At 47.9% G+C, this 24,283-nt stretch overlaps 1 protein-coding gene across 1 annotated transcript in view; it reads right to left on the bottom strand.

The window, feature by feature from the left end:
• The window catches only part of LOC142301284 (proteinase-activated receptor 1-like), a 28,580-nt gene extending 5,084 nt beyond the window's left edge, over window positions 1-23,496 (bottom strand). The window contains exon 1 of the mRNA XM_075342316.1: window positions 23,219-23,496. Coding sequence (XP_075198431.1) covers window positions 23,219-23,294 — 76 coding nt within the window. The 5' untranslated portion in view covers window positions 23,295-23,496. The remainder of the gene's footprint in view (window positions 1-23,218) is intronic.
• Window positions 23,497-24,283: the final 787 nt, after the last annotated feature.

Raw genomic sequence — 24,283 nt, 5'->3', positions numbered from 1 at the left:
TACACCACAAAACCACTGCCAACCTGATATTTTCAAGATGATCTTTTACCTTCTGGCAAATTAAACACACACACACACACACGAATATTTTATATATATATATATATATATATATATATATATATATATATATATATATATATATATATATATATATATATATATATATATATATATATATATATATATATATACACATACATATACATATACACATACATATACATATACATATACATATATATATATATATATATATATATATATATATATATACACACACACACACACACACACACACACACATACATACATACATACATACATACATACACACACACACACACACATACATATACATATATACATACATACATACATACATACATAAAACAACATATAACAGCGGTACTGCAATAGCTGTAGGAAGGATTAGGGCTGATGTTTCTCCTTGAAAAAGTGAATCTGTATGTCTAAAGGTACCGTCACACTTAGCGATCCCACCAGCGATCTAACCTGGCAGGGATTGCTGGAGCGTCAATACATGGTCGCTGGTGAGCTGTCAATCAGGCAGATCTCAACAACGATCAGAGATCAGCCATCAGCGACCCGTGTAACGACGATGTGCTTGGTAACCATAGTACACATCGGGTTACTAAGCAAAGCACTTTGTTTATAGTTACCCGATGTGTACCTTGGCTACGTGTGCAGGGAGCAGGGAGCCGGCTTCTAGAAGTTGCGCACGCTGGTAACGAAGGTAAATATCGGGTAACCAAGCAAAGCCTTTGCTTGGTTACCCGATGTGTACCTTGGTTACCAGCGTCCGCAGAAGCTGGCTCCCTGCACATTCAAATCGTTGCTCTCTTGCTGTCAAACACAGCGATGTGTGCTTCACAGCGGGAGAGCAACGACCAAAAAATGGTCCAGGACATTCAGCAACGACCGGAAACCTCACAGCAGGGGCCAGGTCGTTGCTGGATGTCACACACAGCAACATCGCTAGCAAGATGTGTCACAAAAACCGTGACTCAGCAGCGATGTTGCTAGCGATGTCGCTTAGTAAGACGTGGCCTTAACACCTGGCTTAAAGGAGGTCCCATAAATCAGTAAAGTCATTACAATCAACTGCAGCGCACATAAGAGGCTTAGGCCAATGCACCTCACTTCACTGAGCATGTGCAGAATACTGCAGGAGGCACCCTGTGATGACAGACAACCTGAAAGGCAGGGGGTGGTGAGGGCTGCACCACCATAACTCCATATGGCAGTTTTAAACGTAGAAATTAAAAGTTATATTATTCATTAAAACTGAATTTACCAGAAAAAAATAATCATTAAATAATAGGTTGGAGGCATTTTGGGGCCTTAAAGGATAATTCTTATGTTGTATCTTGTGCAACTCTGAGCAAGCAGTCTCCTTAATTTCTTCACATCCTGGCAGGGTGGGCTCTCTGCCTTGAGTGACAGATCTAGTGAATAGTAGATCTGTAGTATTTGTAGAACTTTAAAGCCTAAAGCTGGGTTCACACATAGCGACAGCGACAACGACGTCGCTGTTACGTCACCATTTTCTGTGACACAATAGCGACCTAGTAAGTTGCAGTTATGATCGCTGCTTAGCTGTCAAACACAGCAGACGCAGCAGCGATCATAACGACACGCGAGGCTGTGGAAGCCATGCTGCACTTGATAACGAAGGTATATATCGGGTAACCATTACCCGATATTTACCTTGGTTACCAGCGCACACGCTTAGCGCTGGCTCCCTGCTCTCCTAGCCAGGGTACACATCGGGTTAATACCCGATGTGTACTCCGGCTCCCGCTACGTGTGCAGGGAGCCAGCGGTGTGCTCTCACGCTGCCAGTGCCGGCTCCCTGCTCTTGTAGCTGGAGTATACATTGGGTAATTAACCCGATGTGTACTCCAGCTACGTGTGCAGGGAGCCGGCACTGGCAGCGTGAGAGCGCGGTGCTAGTAACTAATGTAAATATCGGGTAACCAAGGAAAGGGCTTCTTGGTTGCACGATGTTTACCGTGATTACACCTTACCGCAGCTGCCAGACGCCGGCTCCTGCTCCCTGCTCGCTTCAGTTCGTCGCTCTCTCGCTGTCACACACAGCGATGTGTGCTTCACAGCGGGAGAGCGACGAGCAAAAAATGAAGCATGACATTCAGCAACGAGCGGCGACCTCACAGCAGGGGCCAGCTCGTTGCTGGATGTCACACACAGCGACAGCGACGGGACGTCGCTGCTACGTCACAGAAAATGGTGACGTAGCAGCGACGTCGTTGTCGCCGTCGCTGTGTGTGACACCACCTTAACACATTCACCTATCAGTGCTTTGTTCTGGAGTGTACACGGTTATCACTAAATCTGTATACAAATTGTCTCTCCAGGAAAGGAGACAAACTCTAGCGCAGCGCCACCTATTGGAAGTGGCGATCCTAAAAATTAAAAGTGGATTTTTAACAATCCTTTGCATATAACTTAAGCGGGTTTTACACGCTGCGATCTCACTGCGAACCCGCCCCCGTCGGTTGTGCGACACGGACAAATCGCTGCCCGTCGCGCACAACCTCGCTTAACCCTTTCACACGGACTTACCTGCCCTGCGACGTCGCTCTGGCCGGTGACCCACCTCCTTCCTAAGGGGACGGGTCGTTCGGCGTCACATGGCAGCCGTCCAATAGAAGCAGAGGGGCGGAGATGAGCGGGACTTAAACATCCCGCCCACCTCCTTCCTTCCGCATTGCCGGTGGAGGCAGGTAAGGAGATGTTCGTCGCTTCTGCGGTGTCACACATAGCGATGTGTGCTGCCGCAGGAATGAGGAACAACATCGCTAATGAAAGGTAAACGATTTTTTGTTTTAGGACGACCTCTCAGCGGCAAACGATTTTTTCCGCTTTTGCAATGTTTTAGGTCGCACATAACTGTAAAGCGGGCTTTACACACTACGATATATCTAACGAGATGTCGGCGGGGTCACATCGTAAGTGACGCACATCCGGCATCGTTAGTGATATCGTAGCGTGTGACAGCTATGAACAAGCAGAAATACTCACCTTCTCGTTCATCACTGACACATCGCTCATTTTCTAAAAATCGCACGTCCTGTTGTTCATCGTACCCGGGGCAGCACACATCGCTCTGTGTGACACCCCGGGAACGATGAACACAGCTACCTGCGTCCCGCCGGCAATGCTGAAGGAAGGAGGTGGGCGGGATGTTTATGTCCCGCTCATCTCCGCCCCTCCGCTTCTATTGGCCGGCCGCTGTGTGACGTCGCTGTGACGACGAACGTCCCTCCCCCTTCAGGAAGTGGATGTTCGCCGCCCACAGCGAGGTCGTTTGGAAGGTAAGTACGTGTGATGGGGGGTTACAGGATTGTGCGACACGGGCAACAAATTGCCCGTGCCGCACAAACAATGGGGGCAGGTGCGATCGCAAATGCTATCGCACAATCAATTGTAACGTGTAAAGCAGGCTTTACACGCTACGATCTCGTTAATGACGCCGGATGTGCGTCACAAACACCGTGACCCCGACAATAATTCATTAACGATATCGTAGCGTGTAAATCCCGCTTTAGGATTTATGCCAGATCAGAATCCCAATTTGCAGACACGGTGTTTCAGGGTGCTTGCCCCTCGTCAGTGCAAAGTATGGGATGTCTGATCTGGCTCATGAGAAGCTATGTGGGGACCACGGGGGAACATTATTCTCCTTAAGGAGACTTTGCAAGCCAGTCAGGCTGCCAGTAAGGGGACTTATAGCTGCAATGCCCCTCTGGGAAATATTCAAATTGTCTCTCCAGGAAAGGAGACAAACTCTAGCACAGCGCCAGCTATTGGAAGTGGCGATCCTAAAATCTGTATAGAGAGATAACAGAACATATGCACAACCACACAGCTATGGACAAGCAGACCTGTTGTGAAAGCTGGCAGGTAGTGAATTTGCAAGATTTATAACAGAAGCTCTTCATAAGATGAGAGGGAGGGGTAGGGAGGTGAGCAGATAACTGCTGAATAGAAACTAATGTGCTGGAGAGAGCCGACTGGGATGTTAACTCCTCTCATCCAATGTAGTACTTAGCCTGGCTCTGGTTTCCGAGCTCCATGGAAACATACTCTACATTATGAAAGATAAAAGCTCTCACTGCAGGAACATTACAGTAGATAGCAAAAGCAAGTCAATTGCAAACTTGCTTATTTTCGTGTTAATTAAAGCAATTTAAGAACGTGAACATACCTCTGTAATTCTACCGACAAGTTCCCCTTAAAAAGGTAACAGTATTGGTTATAAGAATCGTATAAAGTGTTTGAAAGGTTTAATACGGCCCATTTAGACAGGACTTTTAAAAAGTCAATCACTTGTTTAATGACCCATTCACATAAGCAAAAAAGCTACAGTATATGGGAAAGAATGGTCTTTACTATGACTGTTCTGTCCCCATACAGCATTATGTTGTCGGTAGCCCATCAGCGGTTTACATGGGGCAATGTAGTGCCAATAACGAAAGTTTTTATGCCACATAAATGATTCAATCATCCAATGAATGACCATAATGCTCACTTCTGGCATATTTACAATGATCCTGGTTGGCCCGTCTTAATAGGCCTTTAGGTTTTTTTTGCTATGAATCTTTTTAAGGAAATGGTAGAATAATTCACTTTTAAGATAAAATCAGATACTTTGATTCACTTCCTTTTCATTTCTGGCTGGGAACTAATTACACATTTAGCAGTAAAGAATTCTGACTACAGAGAAATAGCTACAAATATAAATATATATAAAAAAAAAAAACAAACACATTCCCATATTTAGATCAAGCTAAGAAAACTATGTAAGATGCCACGTCTACATTTATGGTATTGCGTTGCAGACAATGCAACTGTTTATGTTAAAGGGAACCTATCAGGTCTCCTATGACCAGCCCTTGTGTGACGCCATTTACTAAAATCAATGTTTTAAAAAAGTATTTACCGTACTTTTCTTTTTACAAGAGGCACCGGATTATAAGATGCACCCCAAGTTTAGAGACAAAAAAGGGGGGGATGGAGTACATCTTATAATCTAGTGGTGACTTTCCGGAAGGGGGGCGGCAGGAGCAGTGCAGGAGTAGGGCGATGTTGTGGGCGGTGCGGCGGGTGCCCCAGATGCTCGCCGCGTGCGCTGTGAGGCAGGAGGAGCATCCAGAAACTGCTGGAGGTGCAGGCTTCAAAGAAATGGCGCCCGGAGTCGGCGTGTACAGAGATGGAGCTCTCGGCTCAATGACAAGCTGAGATCTCATCTGCACATGCGTCACCTCCAGGAGCCATTTTCCTTAAGTGAGCTGCAGGGAGATCAGTGGGCCGGAGGTGGCACGTGTACAGATTAGATCTTCAGCCGCGAGCTCCATCTGCGCATGCGCCAACTCTGGGCGCCATCATTTGAAGCCTGCACTGCCGACATTTTCTGAATGGTGGCCCCTGCATCACAGCCTGCAGCCTCAGTGCATCCCCAGCACAGCCCACGTGGCCCGCAGTATCTCCAGTCACCCATATAAGCTACATTTGGATTATAAGATGCCCCCCTCATTTTCCTCCCACATTTTTGGGAGGGAAAGTGTGTCTTTTATTTATTATTTTATTTGTGACTTTTAGGATCGCTACTTCCAATAGGTGGCGCTGTGCTAGAGTTTGTCTCCTTTACTGGAGAGACAATTTGAATATTTCCCAGAGGGGCATTGCAGCTATAAGTCCCCTTACCTGGCAGCCAGACTGGCTTGCAAAGTCTCCTTAAGGAGAATAGTGTTCCCCCGTGGTCCCCACATAGCTTTCTCATGAGCCAGATCAGACACCCCCATACTTTGCACTGACGAGGGGCAAGCACCCCGAAACACCGTGTCTGCAAATTGGGATTCTGATCTGGCTTATATATCCTGAGTCATATTGCAAAGGATTGTTGAAAATCCACTTGTGACTTTTAGGATCGCTACTTCCAATAGGTGGCGCTGTGCTAGAGTTTGTCTCCTTTACTGGAGAGACAATTCTTTTATTCTGATAAATCCTGAAAAATACGGTATAAGCTCCGCTTTTCCTATGCTAATTAGGGCCTAGACTAGTCGTCCTTCTTTCCATGTTATCATTTCTATGATAACATGATGTCCACGAGCCGGTGTCAGAGCAGCTCTTGGAAATCTTGCATACATGCGCGGCTCATTTCAGCAGCATCAGTGCGCCTCAAAAGCAGAGTGTGTGTGCGTTCCTGGCCTCAGAAAGGCGCACTGCACATGATCGGAATTGCAGAAGCAACAGCTCATGGAAATTGTTTTTACGCACAAAGGGACATGATAACAAAGGAGGAGCGCCAACTAGTCTGGGAAAACAATGCCCATGTGAATAGTCAAAGGCCTAATTAGCATAGAGACAGTGCAGTTTATTAAAAAAAAAATTTAACTATTGATTTCAGCGTTATACAGAGCTGGTTACGCAGGGAATTTGGGCATACAGATGTGAATGCTGATGGGTTGGAGGGAATAGGGGACCTGACAGGTTCCCTTTAAATAACAAGACATGAAATAATTGGGAACCTCCATTAAGGTAAATAATCTACTATAAATTGCACATTCAAGTCAACAATGGTAATGTGATGAGAATTAAATCCTGACAATACTGTACAATAACGGAGGCAACAAAAAACAACTAGTTTTGTTTTTTAGAACCCACTTTAAAATAAACCTCATCAGAAGGAGCTATGACTTGGCCATTTATAGGATTCATGTTGTGTGTTGCAGTTACAGACTGTAAGTTAGAGGGAATCTGTCACCAGGTTTTTGCCCCCCCATCTGAAAGTAGAATAATATAGAGACGGAGACCCTGATTCCAGCGATGTATCACTTACTGAGCTGTTTGCTGTCATTTTGATAAAAATCAATGTTTTCTCTGCTGCAGATCTAGCAGTTTTACAGAACTCTTGAATATGCTGGACTACCTGCAGCAGGACAAGTAGCCCTGTAATGATAATCTACTGCTGATTAAACTGTGATTTTATCAAAACTACACTAAGCAGCCCAGTAAGTGACTGGAATGAGGATCTCTGCCCGTACGTTGTGCTGCTCTCAGATTAGGTGGCAAAAAACTGGTGACTGATTCCCTTTAAGACTTTTAGTACATAGGTATGAGACATCCAGGTATGACTCTTTTCAGCATTCTATAACCTGTCTGCCCATATTAATAGTTTACATAGGTCAAATGTGGTGTCACATTCCTTTTAATACAAATCCAGATATATGACGCTTTGGTCAGACCTTCATCAGACTATTGGATTGCACTGTTATCGAAGTGAAGCGAAGGCAACACCCATTATTACTGGTAAAGTAAGCTCCCTTCACCAGTAGTGACTGGAGTCGCTTTATCAACCAGTGCTATGCATTTGAACCTTTCACTTCACTAAGGCTGGGTTCACACATAGCGACAGCGACAACGACGTCGCTGTTACGTCACCATTTTCTGTGACGTAATAGCGACCTTGTAAGTCGCTGTTATGATCGCTGCTTAGCTGTCAAACACAGCGACGCAGCAGCGATCATAACGTCACTACATGTGCAGAGAGCAGGGAGCCGCGCACACTGCTTAGCGCTGGCTCCTTGCTCTCCTAGCTACAGTACACATTGGGTTAATTAACCCGATGTGCACTGCAGCTACATATACAGAGAGCAGGGAGCTGGCACTGGCAGCGAGAGCGGCGGAGGCTGGTAACGAAGGTAAATATCGGGTAACCAGGGAAAGGGCTTCCCTTGGTTACCCTGGTTACAGATTACCGCTGCTGCCAGACGCCGGCTCCTGCTCCCTGCTCGCTTCATTTCGTCGCTCTCTTGCTGTCACACACAGCGATGTGTGCTTCACAGCGGGAGAGTGCCTTTGAAGAAAATGAACCAGCACTGTGTGTAAAAAGCAGCGATCTCACAGCAGGGGCCAGATCGCTGCTCAGTGTCACACACAGAGAGATCGCTAATGAGGTCACTGTTACGTCACCAAAACCGTGACGTAGCAGCGATTTCGGTAGCGATCTCGCTATGTGTGAAGCACCCCTAACAGGGCAATCCATTGTGTGATGAAGATCTGATTGATGGAAGTATCATGTATTTGGATTACAGAACCCATAAAACATCCTCTTATTTGACACGTTATTTTTGAGTGCAAAGTTGGAAGATACCCGGACGTCTTTTGAAGTGTTTTGCCATCATTTTTACTTAAAAAAAAAAAAAAACGCTAGCAATTTCTTCATTATTCAATGGAGTGAGAAAAGTAACAGAAAATAACAGCAAAAAATACTTCTGAAAAACCATGGGAAAACACTCCAAAGAACTACATCTTAAAAACGCCCAGGAAACTACTGAGAAAACAAACAAAAAAAAAAAAAAAACCATTTCTGGAAGAGAAGAATTAGAGTTTCTTGAAGCAACTTTTGAATTTAACTGATGTTGTGTGCACCTAGCCTTAAAGGGGTGGTTCACTACTCGGCATTCATGGCCACATCGCTGTAAAACTCATAGGGTAGGATTTTCTCACATACCTTGTGTAGTACATTCTGCCTCTGAGCGGCGCTATTGCGATCCATTCATCCCCTTCTCATGACCCCCTGGGCTCCGTCAACTTCCAGTTGACCTGACTTCACCGAGGCGGTCTCCAGTCTCCGTGAGTGACTGGGCTGTGGGTGGAGTTTCACCGCTCGTCACTGCCCAGCATCTCGTGCGCTCTCTAATTGGTTGCAGACTGTCATAAGCAGGAGAGATGCTGGGCTGTGATGAGCGGTGAAACTCCACCTACAGCCCAGCCACTCAGGAAAACTGGGTCCTGCTGCGGCGATGTTGGGTCAACTGGAAGTTGATGTGATATGACCATATCTCAGAGGTCACGGAGCCCGGAGGTCACTTGATGGGCATTAAGGCTGAGGTCACACGTGGTTATGTGCGAGTTCTCGCATGACACTCGACTCACGCTCGCAGCACAGCGGGAGCCGAGTGTTATGCGACCATGGTCTGATCGTGCGATCAGACCACAACTGCAGAGGGGGTCATTTAATTCCCTATCTCCTCTGTTGCCGGCTATTGTGATTCTTGCATTACGCTCGCATTACACGAGAGCAATGTGCTGTTTCTCTGGCGTAAAGTGCATGGTGAAGACCCCCAGAATATGACATATATATTGGAAGTGACTCGCCCACCACAGGGCCTTAGGTGACTCGGTGTCGGGCCGGACTAGTCCGGGGTAGTCAGCGGTGGCGGGGCCCGACTCCGTGACCCTGGTAGAGTCAATTAAAGTGGCGGTATGGAGGGGTGCTGATCATCAATAATAAAGTTTGTGGAAATATATATTCGTGACGCCACCTGTGGATTGCGGCTATGGAGCCGCCGCTGCTGGATGGGGTCTCCGGGGCTGATGTAATGGCAGCTATGGTGGTTCTGCTCCCCACAGGTGGAGCGGTACCCCGGGGCAACAGTTGGTGCTTGTAAGAGTCTATGATGGTTTGGTGAATGATGCGGTGCAGGGCAGAATAAAGGAAGTGACACCAGAGGTTGCAGTTTCAGATGTTTACTCACTGTGTTAATTAACACGGCAGCTGTCCGGTTGCCCACGGGATGCTGGAATCCACTGTCCAGTGCCTCCACCGATCCCAGGTAATTCTTAGGGTGAATACCGGTACACCACTTTTATGTCTCTTTCCTTGACTGGCTTCACAGCCTTGACTTTGATAGATGAACTTGTCTTGGCCTCTACCATAGAATCTGGTCAAGAAGGCTTGCCTGACTGGAATCTTGCCCTCTTCCCAGGGGATCTACGGCAGGTTGTGACCCTGGGCACTTGCAACCACCCTGGGCATTCGGTGTCACTTTATGAGGAAATGTCTTTCTTCCCTCTGTCTGGGAACCGTCCCCGAATGCAGCCAGATCCCTCCACCCGATCTTCCTGTGGAGCAGGCCACGAGCAAATATGCCCTTCCGTGGCTGTGGGATCCTCTCTTTCTGTCTGTGGTGTCACCTGGGCCTAGCTGGGCCCCAGGATCTCCACCAGGAACCTTCTCTGTCACTTTCTCTCCACTCTCCTGAGGTAACTACCTCCCTCTCCTTCCCCCTCTCACTATTCGACTGACTGAACTTGAACTTCCTGTTTCTACTCTCCCTTTCTAGTTGGCTGCTCCCACTTTCCTTGTTGCCAGGCCCCCACCCCATGGGAGGAGAGATGGGTCTTACGGCCCCCCTGACTACAGCACGGGGGTAGCTGCCACTATCTCTGGTCCCTGTATGTGCCTAACAATGAGTGTTTGTGCAGATTTGCCTGTGAACCGGTATGTACCCTTGTCCTTACCTAGGATGGGACATCACACCTCTGGCTGAGGTGCAATGTCTCTGTGGTGACGGAAGCCTCAGGGCCGCCACAGAAGAACAATCTTCCCCTCCTACAGAGTATCGCTTACACCCCAGGACTCTCTTAGAAGCAAAGTTCCAATAACCTCAAATAAGTTTCTTCTCATTTTTCCATCCTTTAGGTCAGGGCACCGGAAGTCTGGATTGGAATGCACTGGATGATTGCCAGAGGAAAAGCAGAGACTGGCAGGAGAAGACCGTCACATGACGTCACCCTTTTAAAATGTTTTGACGTGTCTGAACTATGACCTAGAAGTGATTGCTGGGAGTAGGCTTTAGGTTATCTGATCGGACAGCAATAAAAGTAAAACTTAAGGAGTATAAGTAACAGCTGTAGATCAACACAGGGTGACGGCACTGTCCATATAACAACATTGCTTAATCCCTACTGTCTGCAAGGAATATAACAAAAATTCGATCTAAATCCCAGGTACATGTGTCCTATCACTGTGTGGTCATTTATTTTTTCTTATGTTATACTTTTGCATTTTGTGGGTGATTCATATAGACACTGCACAACCGTGCATCAGGGTCCGGGCCACCCGGAACTATCTCCATCAGGCACAGAGATTTAATGAATTGGCGATTGAGCTCCATTTACACATGGGGCTACAGGACCCCTGTTGCCAGGTTAGATAGGGATCACAGTAAGAAAGTGGTAAAGTTTTTTAATGGGAAAATTATTAAAATACTAAAACACCTTAGAAGGAAAAATGGTGAAGATACAAAGTGATGAAGCCCCATTATTCTCAGTCCTTAGGGGTCAGACATCAGACCTCCAAAAATCATAAAGAATTACAGTACATGTCCCAGTATAACCTTTATAAGCCAGAAATAGCAAATGTAAGGCTCATTCAGACATCTGAAATTTTCACAGATAGAACATGTGTCCATCAGTCTATGGGGCAGCTCAAATGTCAGAATTTATGGAGGACCAACGACTCTCCATCTCTCCATCTTCTGTTCTAGTCACGGATCAAACTGAGTTTTTCACAGACCCATAGATTTACATTGGAGACCGTACCAAGATGCCATCCCAGTCACATAATAGTGCTGTCTGATATTCATCTTTTTAGGAGATGCGTGGGAAACTTCACACAAAAAAAGGATGAAACTCTGATAAGAAAAGACACATGGGCCAAACATGGATGAAAATCTGATCCCAAATATTTTCTGTTTGAGAAAAATCACTAATGTCTGAATGAGGAGACATAACACTGGTGATAATTTACTGCACATATGGAAGCAATGACAGTTATCCTAAAACACTACCTCCATATTCCAGCAAAGCCTGACCTTACACTATAATCACCGGATGAATGCTTACCAGCTGAGTCACTGATGGGCCAAGAGGAAAGGGAATTCTTCATATCTGCAGAATTCAATTAAAGGCCCCGTTACACGCAACAACGTCGCTAACGAGATATCGTTGGGGTCACGGAATTCGTGACGCACATCCGGCCTCGTTACCGACATCGTTGAGTGTGACATTTACGAGCAACCGCGAATGATCCTAAATACTCACCAAATCGTTAATTGTTGACACGTCGTTCATTTTCAAAATATCGTTGCTCGTTTGGGACGCAGGTTGTTCGGTGTTCCTGAGGCAACAAACAACGCTACGTGTGACACCCCGGGAACGACGAACAACAGCGTTTCTGCATCCTCCGTCAACGAGGTGGGAGTGACGTGAATGCGGCTGCCCCTCGGCTTCTATTGGTGGCCCGTTGTGGAACGTCGCTGTGACGCCGCACAAACCACCCACTTAAAAAAGAGGTTGTTCGCCGGCCACAGCAACGTCGTTGGGAAGGTAAGTTCGTGTGACGCTTACTAGCGATATTGTACGCCACGGGCAGCGATTTGCCCGTGACGCACAAACGACGGGGGCAGGTGTGATCGCTAGCGACATCGCTAGCAATGTCACAGCGTGTAAAGCTTTCTAAGATTTCTTGGTCTTAGGGGTCACTCACATCTGCATATATAAAATCTCGAGTTCTCAGCCAAAAACATTGGTGTCATGGGTACGTCATGCGAGGGCTATACAAGTGTGCAATTTCTTTCTCGTCTAGTATCCGTATGAGATCAGCATGCAATGAGTTTTTAACATAATCTTTTACATACTATAAAACTCTTATGTACATGACAGCTGGCTGTCATAAATAATAAAGCAATTCTATATACCGTAAATGGAGATAGATAGATAAATAGATATCCTGCAGATTTAGAATTTCCATGTACATATTGTACACTTGCATCCTTTACTGCCTTTCATGTGGCACTAATGGGTATTTATGATTGCTTAACCTTTGATGAGCGGTGACATGTTTGATGTTGCCACTTACCAGAGTTGCCTGGTCTCATGAAGTGTAGCAGGAGCCAGGAGTGGCCGTTGCTCAAAGTCTATGGAGCCTTGTTCTGAGACATCATGCTGAGGTTTCCATAGCCTATGATCTTCAGAGTTGGGGAACGTTGTCGGAGGAGCTGGACTACATCAGATTTGCTTGATAACTTTGCTTTCTAATAAATTGGTGAACGAGAGACAGTGTCTTGTTTTATTCTGTCTCTTTTTATGTTTTTTTCAGGTTTACATTTGTGAACTATGTCGGAATTCCTAGACTGCCTCGGACCTGCATGATTTTTTTTTTTTTTTAAATAAATTAGTGAGCGTGATAGGGATAGATATAATATATATATATATATATATATATATATATATATTTATTATATACACACACACACATACATACACATATATACATATATATATCTGTGTGTGTTTTTTTTGTTTTACTTACTGGGTTAGTAATGGGGCTGTCCGATCGAGGGCTGGATGTCAGCTGACACTACACAGCTGATATCAACCCCAACTACTCCGATTGCCATCACATCAGAGCCATCCAGAAGCGTCAAGACGAATCGCCAGAATTGGAACATCTTATGTGATGCAGCAATTTTAAGGAGGCTGCGAGCTGCTATTTTTAGGCTGGGAAGAGCCAAATACAGTCATATGAAAAAGTTTGGGCACCCCTATTAATGTTAACCTTTTTTCTTTATAACAATTTGGGTTTGTGCAACAGCTATTTCAGTTTCATATATCTAATAACTGATGGACTGAGTAATATTTCTGGATTGAAATGAGGTTTATTGTACTAACTGAAAATGTGCAATCCGAATTTTAACAAAATTTGACCGGTGCAAAAGTATGGTCACCCTTATGAATTTCTTGATTTGAACACTCCTAACTACTTTTTACTGACTTACTAAAGCACTAAATTGGTTTTGTAACCTCATTGAGCTTTGAACTTCATAGGCAGATGTATCTAATCATGACAAAAGGTATTTAAGGTGGCCACTAGCAAGTTGTTCTCCTATTTGAATCTCCTATGAAGTAGCATCATGGGCTCCTCAAAACAACTCACAAATGATCTGAAAACAAAGATTATTCAACATAGTTGTTCAGGGGAAGGATACAAAAAGTTGTCTCAGAGATTTAAAACTGTCAGTTTCCACTGTGAGGAACATAGTAAGGAAATGGAAGAACACAGGTACAGTTCTTGTTATGCCCAGAAGTGGCAGGCCAAGAAAAATATCAGAAAGGCAGAGAAGAAGAATGGTGAGAACAGTCAAGGACAATCCACAGACCACCTCCAAAGACCTGCAGCATCATCTTGCTGCAGATGGTGTCAATTCACATTGGTCAACAATACAGCGCATGCTGCACAAGGAGAAGCTGTATGGGAGAGTGATGCGAAAGAAGCAGTTTCTGCAAGCACGCCACAAACAGAGTTGCCTGAGGTATGCAAAAGCACATTTGGACAAGCCAATTACATTTTGGAGGAAAGTCCTGTGGACTGATGAAACAAAGATTGAGTTATTTGGTCATACAAAAAGGCGTTATGCATGGAGGCAAAAAAATACGGCATTCCAAGAAAAGCACTTGCTACCCACAGTAAAATGTGGTGGAGGTTCCATCATGCTTTGGGGCTGTGTGGCCAATGCTGGCACCGGGAATCTTGTTAAAGTTGAGGGTCGCATGGATTCAACTCAGTACCAGCAGATTCTTGACAATAATGTGAAAGAATCAGTGACAAAGTTGAAGTTACGCAGGGGATGGATATTTCAGCAAGACAATGATCCAAAACACCGCTCCAAATCTACTCAGGCATTCATGCAGAGCAACAATTACAATGTTCTGGAATGGCCATCCCAGTCCCCAGACCTGAATATCATTGAAAATCAGTGGGATGATTTGAAGCGTGCTGTCCATGCTCGGCGACCATCAAACTTAACTGAACTGGAATTGTTTTGCAAACAGGAATGGTCAAATATACCTTCATCCAGGATCCAGGAACTCATTAAAAGCTACAGGAAGCGACTAGAGGCTGTGATTTTTGCAAAAGGAGGATCTACAAAATATTAATGTCACTTTTATGTTGAGGTGCCCATACTTTTGCACCGGTCAAATTTTGTTTAAATGCGGATTGCACATTTTCTGTTAGTACAATAAACCTCATTTCAATCCAGAAATATTACTCAGTCCATCAGTTATTAGATATATGAAACTGAAATAGCTGTTGCAAAAACCCAAATTGTTATAAAAGAAAAAAGGTTAACATTAATAGGGGTGCCCAAACTTTTTCATTTGACTGTAACTGTGGGCCTTACCAGCCAGATAATAGGAGCTCACAGCTGTCTGCTTTTCCTTTGATGGTTATCAAAAATGGGGGAAATTCCATGTCGGTTTTTTGTTTGTTTGTTTTTTAAATTATTTATTTAGTAGGTTAATAAACCCAAAAACTAGTGATGACTGAGCGTACTTGGCACTGTTCGATACTTGACTGTACATTAGCGTGCTCGAGACGCTCAATACTCAGAATATCTTGCAGTTGCTTGACATGCTCAACTTCATGTCAGAGAGATTTTCCAGAAAAAATGCTCGAGTTTCCCATTGACTTCCATCACTTATTGCTTGAGTCGAGCCCAACCGAGCGATAAACCTGCTCTATTCGAGTACCGAGCATGATAGGGTTCACTCATCACTACTAAACACCCTTTAGTGCAGGGGTGGGGAACCTCCGGCCCGCGGGCCGTATACGGCCCGTCACGACTTTTTATGCGGCCCCCAGGCACATTCCCAGGGACCGCTGTGCTCTGGCAGCAGCCGCGCTTTTCCCGGCTGCCGGCCCTTTAAATCTCACTCACTGCCTGATGCCTTGAAGGGTAGATGCTAGAATGTACGGGCTCTATCCAGATCCTGACTTCCAGGACCTGACTGCAGCCCATACATTCTAGGCTTATCCCCGGCCTGTGTGCTCTGGTGGGCGGGGTAAGCAGCACGCTGCGATATGTCACAGAAGAGCTGCAGCAGATTTACCAGCCTCCCGGACCTGCTGTCTGCGTGACTCCTTCTCCCCCTCACTGTGAGTACGCAACCCATCGCTACTCCCTGCTAAGTGCTGTGTACTCCCTCGTGCTGTGTGTACCTCTCAATGCTGTGTACCCCCCAGTGCTGTGTGTATCCCCTAATGCTGTGTACCCCCCAGTGCTGTGTGTATCCCCTAATGCTGTGTGTACCCCCCAGTGCTGTGTGTACCCCCTAATGCAGTGTGTACCCCCTAATGCAGTGTGTACCCCCCCAGTGCTGTGTGTACCCCCTAATGCTGTGTGTACCCCCTAATGCTGTGTGTACCCCCTAATGCAGTGTGTACCCCCTAATGCAGTGTGTACCCCCCCAGTGCTGTGTGTACCCCCTAATGCTGTGTGTACCCCCTAATGCTGTGTGTACCCCCTAATGCAGTGTGTACCCCCTAATGCAGTGTGTACCCCCTACTGCAGTGTGTACCCCCTAATGTTGAGTACACCCCTAGCACAGTGTGTACCCCTTAGTACTGTGTGTGCTCCCCTAGTAATGTCTGTACCCCTTGGGTGATGTCTATGCCCCCCAGTGCTGTCCGCACCACCTAATGCTGTCCATGCTGCCACCAGTGCTGTCCATGCCACGGTCAGTGCTGTCTGTGCCCCCTTATGCTGTCCGTGCTCCCCAGTGCTGTGTGCCACCCCTCAGTACTATGTACCCCCCAGTGCTCTGAACTTGCTTCTGCTGTCTGTACCCTCCCACTGCTTTCTATGCCCCCCAGTCTGTGCCCTCCTGTTGATGTCTATGCTCCCCCAGACTTCTCTGTGTCTCCCTAGTGCTGCCACCTAGTGCAGTCCGTGCTGCCACCTAGTGCAGTCCGTGCTGCCACCTAGTGCAGTCCGTGCTGCCACCTAGTGCAGTCCGTGCTGCCACCTAGTGTAGTCCGTGCTGCCACCTAGTATAGTCCGTGCAGTCCGTGCAGCCACCTAGTGCTGTCTGTGCCCCCTTATGCTGTCCGTGCTCCCCAGTGCTGTGTGCCACCCCTCAGTACTATGTACCCCCCAGTGCTCTGAACTTGCTTCTGCTGTCTGTACCCTCCCACTGCTTTCTATGCCCCCCAGTCTGTGCCCTCCTGTTGATGTCTATGCTCCCCCAGACTTCTCTGTGTCTCCCTAGTGCTGCCACCTAGTGCGGTCCGTGCTGCCACCTAGTGCAGTCCGTGCTGCCACCTAGTGAAGTCCGTGCTGCCACCTAGTGAAGTCCGTGCTGCCACCTAGTGCAGTCCGTGCTGCCACCTAGTGCAGTCCGTGCTGCCACCTAGTGCAGTCCGTGCTGCCACCTAGTGCAGTCCGTGCTGCCACCTAGTGCAGTCCGTGCTGCCACCTAGTGCAGTCCGTGCTGCCACCTAGTGCAGTCCGTGCTGCCACCTAGTGCAGTCCGTGCTGCCACCTAGTGCAGTCCGTGCAGCCACCTAGTGCAGTCCGTGCAGCCACCTAGTGCAGTCCGTGCAGCCACCTAGTGCTGTCTGTGCTGCCACCTAGTGCTGTCTGTGCTGCCACCTAGTGCTGTCTGTGCTGCCACCTAGTGCTGTCTGTGCTGCCACCTAGTGCTGTCCGTGCTGCCACCTAGTGCTGTCCGTGCTGCCACCTAGTGCTGTCCGTGCTGCCACCTAGTGCTGTCCGTGCTGCCACCTAGTGCTGTCCGTGCTGCCACCTAGTGCAGTCCGTGCTGCCACCTAGTGCAGTCCGTGCTGCCACCTAGTGCAGTCCGTGCTGCCACCTAGTGCAGTCCGTGCTGCCACCTAGTGTAGTCCGTGCAGCCACCTAGTGTAGTCCGTGCAGCCACCTAGTGCAGTCCGTGCAGCCACCTAGTGCTGTCTGTGCCACAGCCAAGGCTGTCCATGCCCCCCTACTGATGTATATGCCCCAGCCCCCTCCTGTGATGCATATGCCCCAGCCCCTCCTGTGATGTGTACTCCCAGTGTCTCCTGTAATTTATGCACCCCAGCCCCTCCTGTGATGTATATGCCCCAGCCCCTCCTGTGATCTATATGCCCCCAGCATCTGCAGACCGAGACAAATCTGGAAAAGCAGCTGTGAGAAACAAGATGATCAGTATCATGGAACACACAGTCACACCAAACAGAAGCAGCTCCTGCCTCCACAGTAAGGGTGAGTTAATTAATCGTTTGACCAAATTTTTCAAGTTGATAATGTTGTGCGGCCCCCAAAGGTTAGTAGGAAATTCCAAATGGCCCCCGGCAGTAAAAAGGTTCCCCACCCCTGCTTTAGTGCCACAATGAAAGGCAGTAAGGGGTGCAAGTGTATATGTGGGGGGGAAATTGTATATCTGCAGGAGAGCTATGTGAGAAAAAAAAATAAGATGCCATACAGATAGTCTGTGTGCTGTTCTATTTTTTTCTTGCACCCCTGGACTTACATTGGTGAGTCTCGTCCGATATATGCGGCATGCTGCAATTTTATTCGGAGCCCGATTCTACCTGAGGAAAAACTCGCAGAGGAATATTGCCTCATTGAATAACATGGGTCCGAGTGCAATGCAATTTTTTTTGTCACTGCACTCGTCCTATTTATACTCAGACGTGAGTGAACCCTTACTTTCACAATCATACAGAAAAGATCTGACCAAGATTGTGGCTGCTCCCATTACCACTGACTGCAGGGGTCTCCAGCAGAGGAGCCAATTCCATAGTCAGATGGTGGATTATCTGTCACACAATAGCACAGGCAATAGCCACAAGGATCCCTCTCATCAAAGTCTCAGTTACTATCCGTGGCAAAATTATGTTTTTATTATTTGCATAAAATTCCCCAAAAACTTATGGTGATAACATTTTTTTAATGTATCAATATTGGGGGTGGAAATATTTAAGAAAAGAACATTCTAAATGCAAGATAGATAAGCAGTTAAAAGTATTTCCGATTTTGGCAAACCAGTGTTTCCAGCTGCAGTTTGTTTAATAAAAAAAAAAAAAAAAGAAAAAACCTTATGCCTTACTCACCCTCCCCGGGTCCTGTGTTGAGTCTACCACTGCTGAGCTCTGAGTTGATTAACAGCAGCATCGACGTGACGTCAGTATGTCGCCCAGAGAAGGGGGTACTCGGTCCCGGGCGGTAACAAATGGGAATGTCACTCTGGTGGCCGTTGCACGGTCCCATGCCCTGGGCCCCTTTTGTAAGGGGGGATATTTACAGGGGTGAATAGAGTTAATGTCATGTGATGCCACCTGCGAGTTGTGGTTAAGGATAGAGAACCGCCGCTGCTAAATGTGGGTACTCCCAGAGCTGGTGGTGATTGCAGCAATGGTGTTAGACCCTCCGCAGGTAGGGCCGTGCCTATGAGATGATGAGGGATCATAACGGAGACCACACCAGGTTGTCTTTAACCTGCTGGGAATGCTCCAGTGTACGGGGGGCGGCGAGCGTTCCAGTGTACGGGAGGGGGACAGCGCTCCAGTGTACGGGAGGGGGACAGCGCTCCAGTGTACGGGAGGGGGACAGCGCTCCAGTGTACGGGAGGGGGACAGCGCTCCAGTGTACGGGAGGGGGACAGCGCTCCAGTGTACGGGAGGGGGACAGCGCTCCAGTGTACGGGAGGGGGACAGCGCTCCAGTGTACGGGAGGGGGACAGCGCTCCAGTGTACGGGAGGAGGGTGTAAGAGTGTACCGCAAGAATTAGAAACTAGAAGCAAACTTACAGGTACATTGGCAATTGGTTTTCTGAGATATGTCCAGCTCCAGCCCATCTGTTGGCAACTGGAATATCTGTAATGCCTGATAGGAGCCACAGACTCAGACTGGCTGTAAGGGGAATCTAGTGAAAAGCCGCTCACAAAGCAGGACCCCAAGAACTCTGCAACCCTTTAACCCCTGTACAGGGATTTGGAATTACACAGAGCTCCAGAGATCACTACCTGTGGTAGGCTGTAGTCCGTGGTCGTCAGGCAGGGTCAAAATCCAGGAGATGCAAAACAGGAACAGAATCGGCAGGCAAGGGCGTAGTGAGGAGGCAAAGCAGGGGTCAAATCCGGAACTTGCAGCAGGGTACAAAAACGACAGGCAGGAGGGTAGTCAGACAACAAGCAAAGGTCAGCGCACAGGAATCAACATACAAACAGCACATGAGCCAGGAGAACAGAACTATCTCTGGCAGTGGTCATATGACAGGAGGGGAATAAGAAGGGTGTGGTGTCTTCCCATAGGCTGCAGGTGAATGTTGGCCACTTCAGCCGGGAGACACACGCCACCTACAGTCAGCCAGTGGTACTGCAGGTTCCAGGGAAACCCAGCCTAGAGGATGAGAGGAGCCTGTGCTCCGCAGAGACACGGGCACCGACTCCTCTCCCATCACCAGCACTATCCATGGTGGGAACATGGCGTCATCTGGCGATCGGAGCAGAAGTCGCAGGAGCGGGCTCCGGTGGGGACGTGACAATATCATTGTCATCCAATATAAACTGAGTATTTTATTCAGTTACTTTAATTGGCTTCTTGTTTCTTCTGTGCAGGCACCGGAGAGTCACTGCTTCCTCTGCTCCAGTGATCCGGCGCCTGCGCAGAAGAAACCTGAAGGCAATGCCCATAGGAGGGTGGAAAACTAAAGGGGAAAGTCGGCAATTGTGGTACTAAGGCACGGAATTTCAGGACCACAACTAGATGTCACAGGGATACTGTGATGGTGATGGGATGCAACAACTCCGCTAATGGAACAAGCAGTCAGCGCCATATTCTGGGCAGCATCTGCCCCATAGCCTGGAAGACCTCAATTACATAGAGAGAATAAAAGGTGCTATCAAGAAGATTATTCTGATTATTCACAGCACTCTATTACCTGTCTGCCCATCATATTAATGAGTCAGATACATTAAATGGGGTGACAGATTCTCTTTAACATTACCTTTATCCATGTATGTTTCCAATGCAAAAATGTCACCAGCCACAGAAGCAATCACTTGTATCATTTGTACAGACCCTGGGACACACTAAACATCTGATCAAACAAGACCACGGCAGTACCACCCTGGGAGGGTCTTTCAATTTGTTGCCAGAACTGAATAGGAAAAGGCTGAATTTCCGAGAAACCAGAAACAAAAGCTCCAGAAACACAATGTCCGGCTCAGTACGTCCATTAATCCCATTCTTAGCAGCTGAACGTACACGTCACCGAGAGGGGAACATATGTTATGGGGTTTCTTAAAGATAAAATACTGCAGGAGAAGACATTGAGTAATACAACACTGTACATATCTTGCGGGCAATTGGCTGCTTTTTGCAGAAATGTTTGCAAAACGTTAAATATTTCTAAGGAAATAGCTGTAAAAAAAAGCAACTATTTGACGACAAAAGATGTATTCATCCTGATAAGGAAACCTCCGTCCCTGTATAAGAGGGCTGAGATAGAAATTTCTGCAGCAAAATGCAAAAAAAAAAACCGCAGTGTGTGAACAAGGCCTTAGGCCCTGTGCGCACACTGCGCTTTATACGTGTTTTTCTTTGCAGTTTTGCTGCAGAAATTTCTTGAGAAAATGGTTGTAACCTTTCTGCAGACATTCCCCAGCAAAACCTATGGAAATAAATAGCTTTTTTTCCTCTATCTCGTTCCGTTTTCAAGATAAAAATGCTAACTCCATTGTTTTCCACCAGGTGGCGCTATAGGTGGTTGCATTGCGTGGCGCATGGCTACTTTACCATACCTAGACACCACTTCTAAGCCTATAGCTGCCGCCGTTCTCAAGTTAATGGCGGTGGACAGGATATGGATGGACACACTGTATATGTTATATAATGAACTCCACATCACTTGTGTTAAATATTTATGAAGTTATTGGGAGAATTCTGGCACATGGCAGCTTTAAATATTGGACAGTCTGCAGAGCGGAGGCATCGTGCGGGGAACAGTCTGCACAGCGCAGGCAGCGTGCGGGGAACAGTCTGCACAGCGCAGGCAGCGTGCGGGGAACAGTCTGCACAGCGCAGGCAGCGTGCGGGGAACAGTCTGCACAGCGCAGGCAGCGTGCGGGGAACAGTCTGCACAGCGCAGGCAGCGTGCGGGGGACAGTCTGCACAGCGCAGGCAGCGTGCGGGGAACAGTCTGCACAGCGCAGGCAGCGTGCGGGGAACAGTCTGCACAGCGCAGGCAGCGTGCGGGGGACAGTCTGCACAGCGCAGGCAGCGTGCGGGGGACAGTCTGCACAGCGCAGGCAGCGTGCGGGGGACAGTCTGCACAGCGCAGGCAGCGTGCGGGGGACAGTCTGCACAGCGCAGGCAGCGTGCGGGGGACAGTCTGCACAGCGCAGGCAGCGTGCGGGGGACAGTCTGCACAGCGCAGGCAGCGTGCGGGGGACAGTCTGCACAGCGCAGGCAGCGTGCGGGGGACAGTCTGCACAGCGCAGGCAGCGTGCGGGGGACAGTCTGCACAGCGCAGGCAGCGTGCGGGGGACAGTCTGCACAGCGCAGGCAGCTTTAAATATTGGACAGTGCAGAGCGGAGGCAGCGTGTGGGGGACAGTCTGCACAGCGCAGGCAGCTTTAAATATTGGACAGTCTGCAGAGCGGAGGCAGCGTGTGGGGGACAGTCTGCAGAGCGCAGGCAGCGTGCGGGGGACAGTCTGCAGAGCGCAGGCAGCGTGCGGGGGACAGTCTGCAGAGCGCAGGCAGCGTGCGGGGGACAGTCTGCAGAGCGCAGGCAGCGTGCGGGGGACAGTCTGCAGAGCGCAGGCAGCGTGCGGGGGACAGTCTGCAGAGCGCAGGCAGCGTGCGGGGGACAGTCTGCAGAGCGCAGGCAGCGTGCGGGGGACAGTCTGCAGAGCGCAGGCAGCGTGCGGGGGACAGTCTGCAGAGCGCAGGCAGCGTGCGGGGGACAGTCTGCAGAGCGCAGGCAGCGTGCGGGGGACAGTCTGCAGAGCGCAGGCAGCGTGCGGGGGACAGTCTGCAGAGCGCAGGCACGACAAGAGCAAGTAAGCTCCATGTATACAAACAGCCATAAACTCATGTAAAAATTATACACATCTCTCTGTAACACACACTATATACATTATATATACACTCATGCGCTCAGCTCTGTATTGTATACACAGTACATGCACACTAATAGAAGTGTGTGTGTGTATATATATATATATATATATATATATATATATATATACACACATACATATACACACACTATTTACATCATTGTATACACACCATGTACAAATATATATTATATACACGGGTGCTCTCCTCTTTCCATATTATATATACACACTATCACACTATATATACACCGCTGTGCACTCATCTCTGTATTATATACACACACTATATACAATATATATATATATATATATATTATTTACATACACTATTTATACAGCTGTGAACTCATCTCTTTGTATTATATACATACTTTATATATTACATATACAGTATATACCCCGGTGTTCTCACCTCTCTGCCCCTCGCAGCCCCGGGCACAGAGCAGCCCCGTCAGGCACAGCAGTGAGATCAGCCGCCGGCTCTCCATGTGTCTGTGCTCTCGGTGTCTCCGGTCTCGGTGTCTCCGGTCTCGGTGTCTCCGGTCTCGGTGTCTCCGGTCTCTGCACCGGCCGCCCCGGGTGTGTATTGGAAGTGGCGGAGCCCCGGGCGCTTGTTCCTCAGTGCAGCCCCTGATGGCCGGGGGCGGGATCCCCGTGTAACGAGCTTTATCTGGAAGTGAAGCAGGAACTTCAGCGTCTTTGTTGCTGGTGGCCGGTCCGGGGTAGCTGTGCTGTGGCTGTGCTGTGCTGGGCTGTGCGGTGCGGTGCGGTGCTGTGGCTGTGCTGTGCGGTGCGGTGCTGTGGCTGTGCGGTGCGGTGCGGTGCTGGGCTGTGCGGTGCTGGGCTGTGCGGTGCTGGGCTGTGCGGTGCTGGGCTGTGCGGTGCTGGGCTGTGCGGTGCTGTGGCTGTGGGGGAGGAGGCGCTCAAGTCACTAAAGTGTCGCTGTGACTCATTCATTGAAGCAATTAACATGTGGTGATTGTGGTGGGGGCTTTCTGTTATAGCCGGGGTCCAGGACACACAGTGACCTTACAATCTGCACATAGCTCGGCGACACTTCTGTGACGGGTACAGGGCTGCTGTATGCACATAGTGCGTTTTTCGGGGCGTTTTTGGCCTCAAAACTGCATGACTTTGCTTCCCCAGCAAAGTCTATGAGTTTTCATTTTTGCTGTCCACACACTTTTTTTTTAAGCTGCTTTTTTTAAAAATGGACAGGTCAATTCTTTCCTGCGTTTTTCTGCGTTTTCCCCCCATGCAATGCATTGGAAAAACACAGCAAAACGCACCAAAAGTTCGTTTCTTATTCGGCTATTATTTATTTTGTTTTTTTTATAGGTTTCTCAACAAAAATAAAACCTCCCAAGTATATAATCCCATGCAGTCATGTGCCCTGTATCTAATCCCATGCAGTCATGTGCCCTGTATATAATCCCATGCAGTCATGTGCCCTGTATATAATCCCATGCAGTCATGT

This window comes from Anomaloglossus baeobatrachus, chromosome 1 (genome assembly GCF_048569485.1).
Source record: "Anomaloglossus baeobatrachus isolate aAnoBae1 chromosome 1, aAnoBae1.hap1, whole genome shotgun sequence".
NCBI classification, from domain to species: domain Eukaryota; kingdom Metazoa; phylum Chordata; class Amphibia; order Anura; family Aromobatidae; genus Anomaloglossus; species Anomaloglossus baeobatrachus.
Note: the sequence above shows the minus strand (reverse complement) of the source record. Positions and strands in the feature narration are given on the sequence as shown.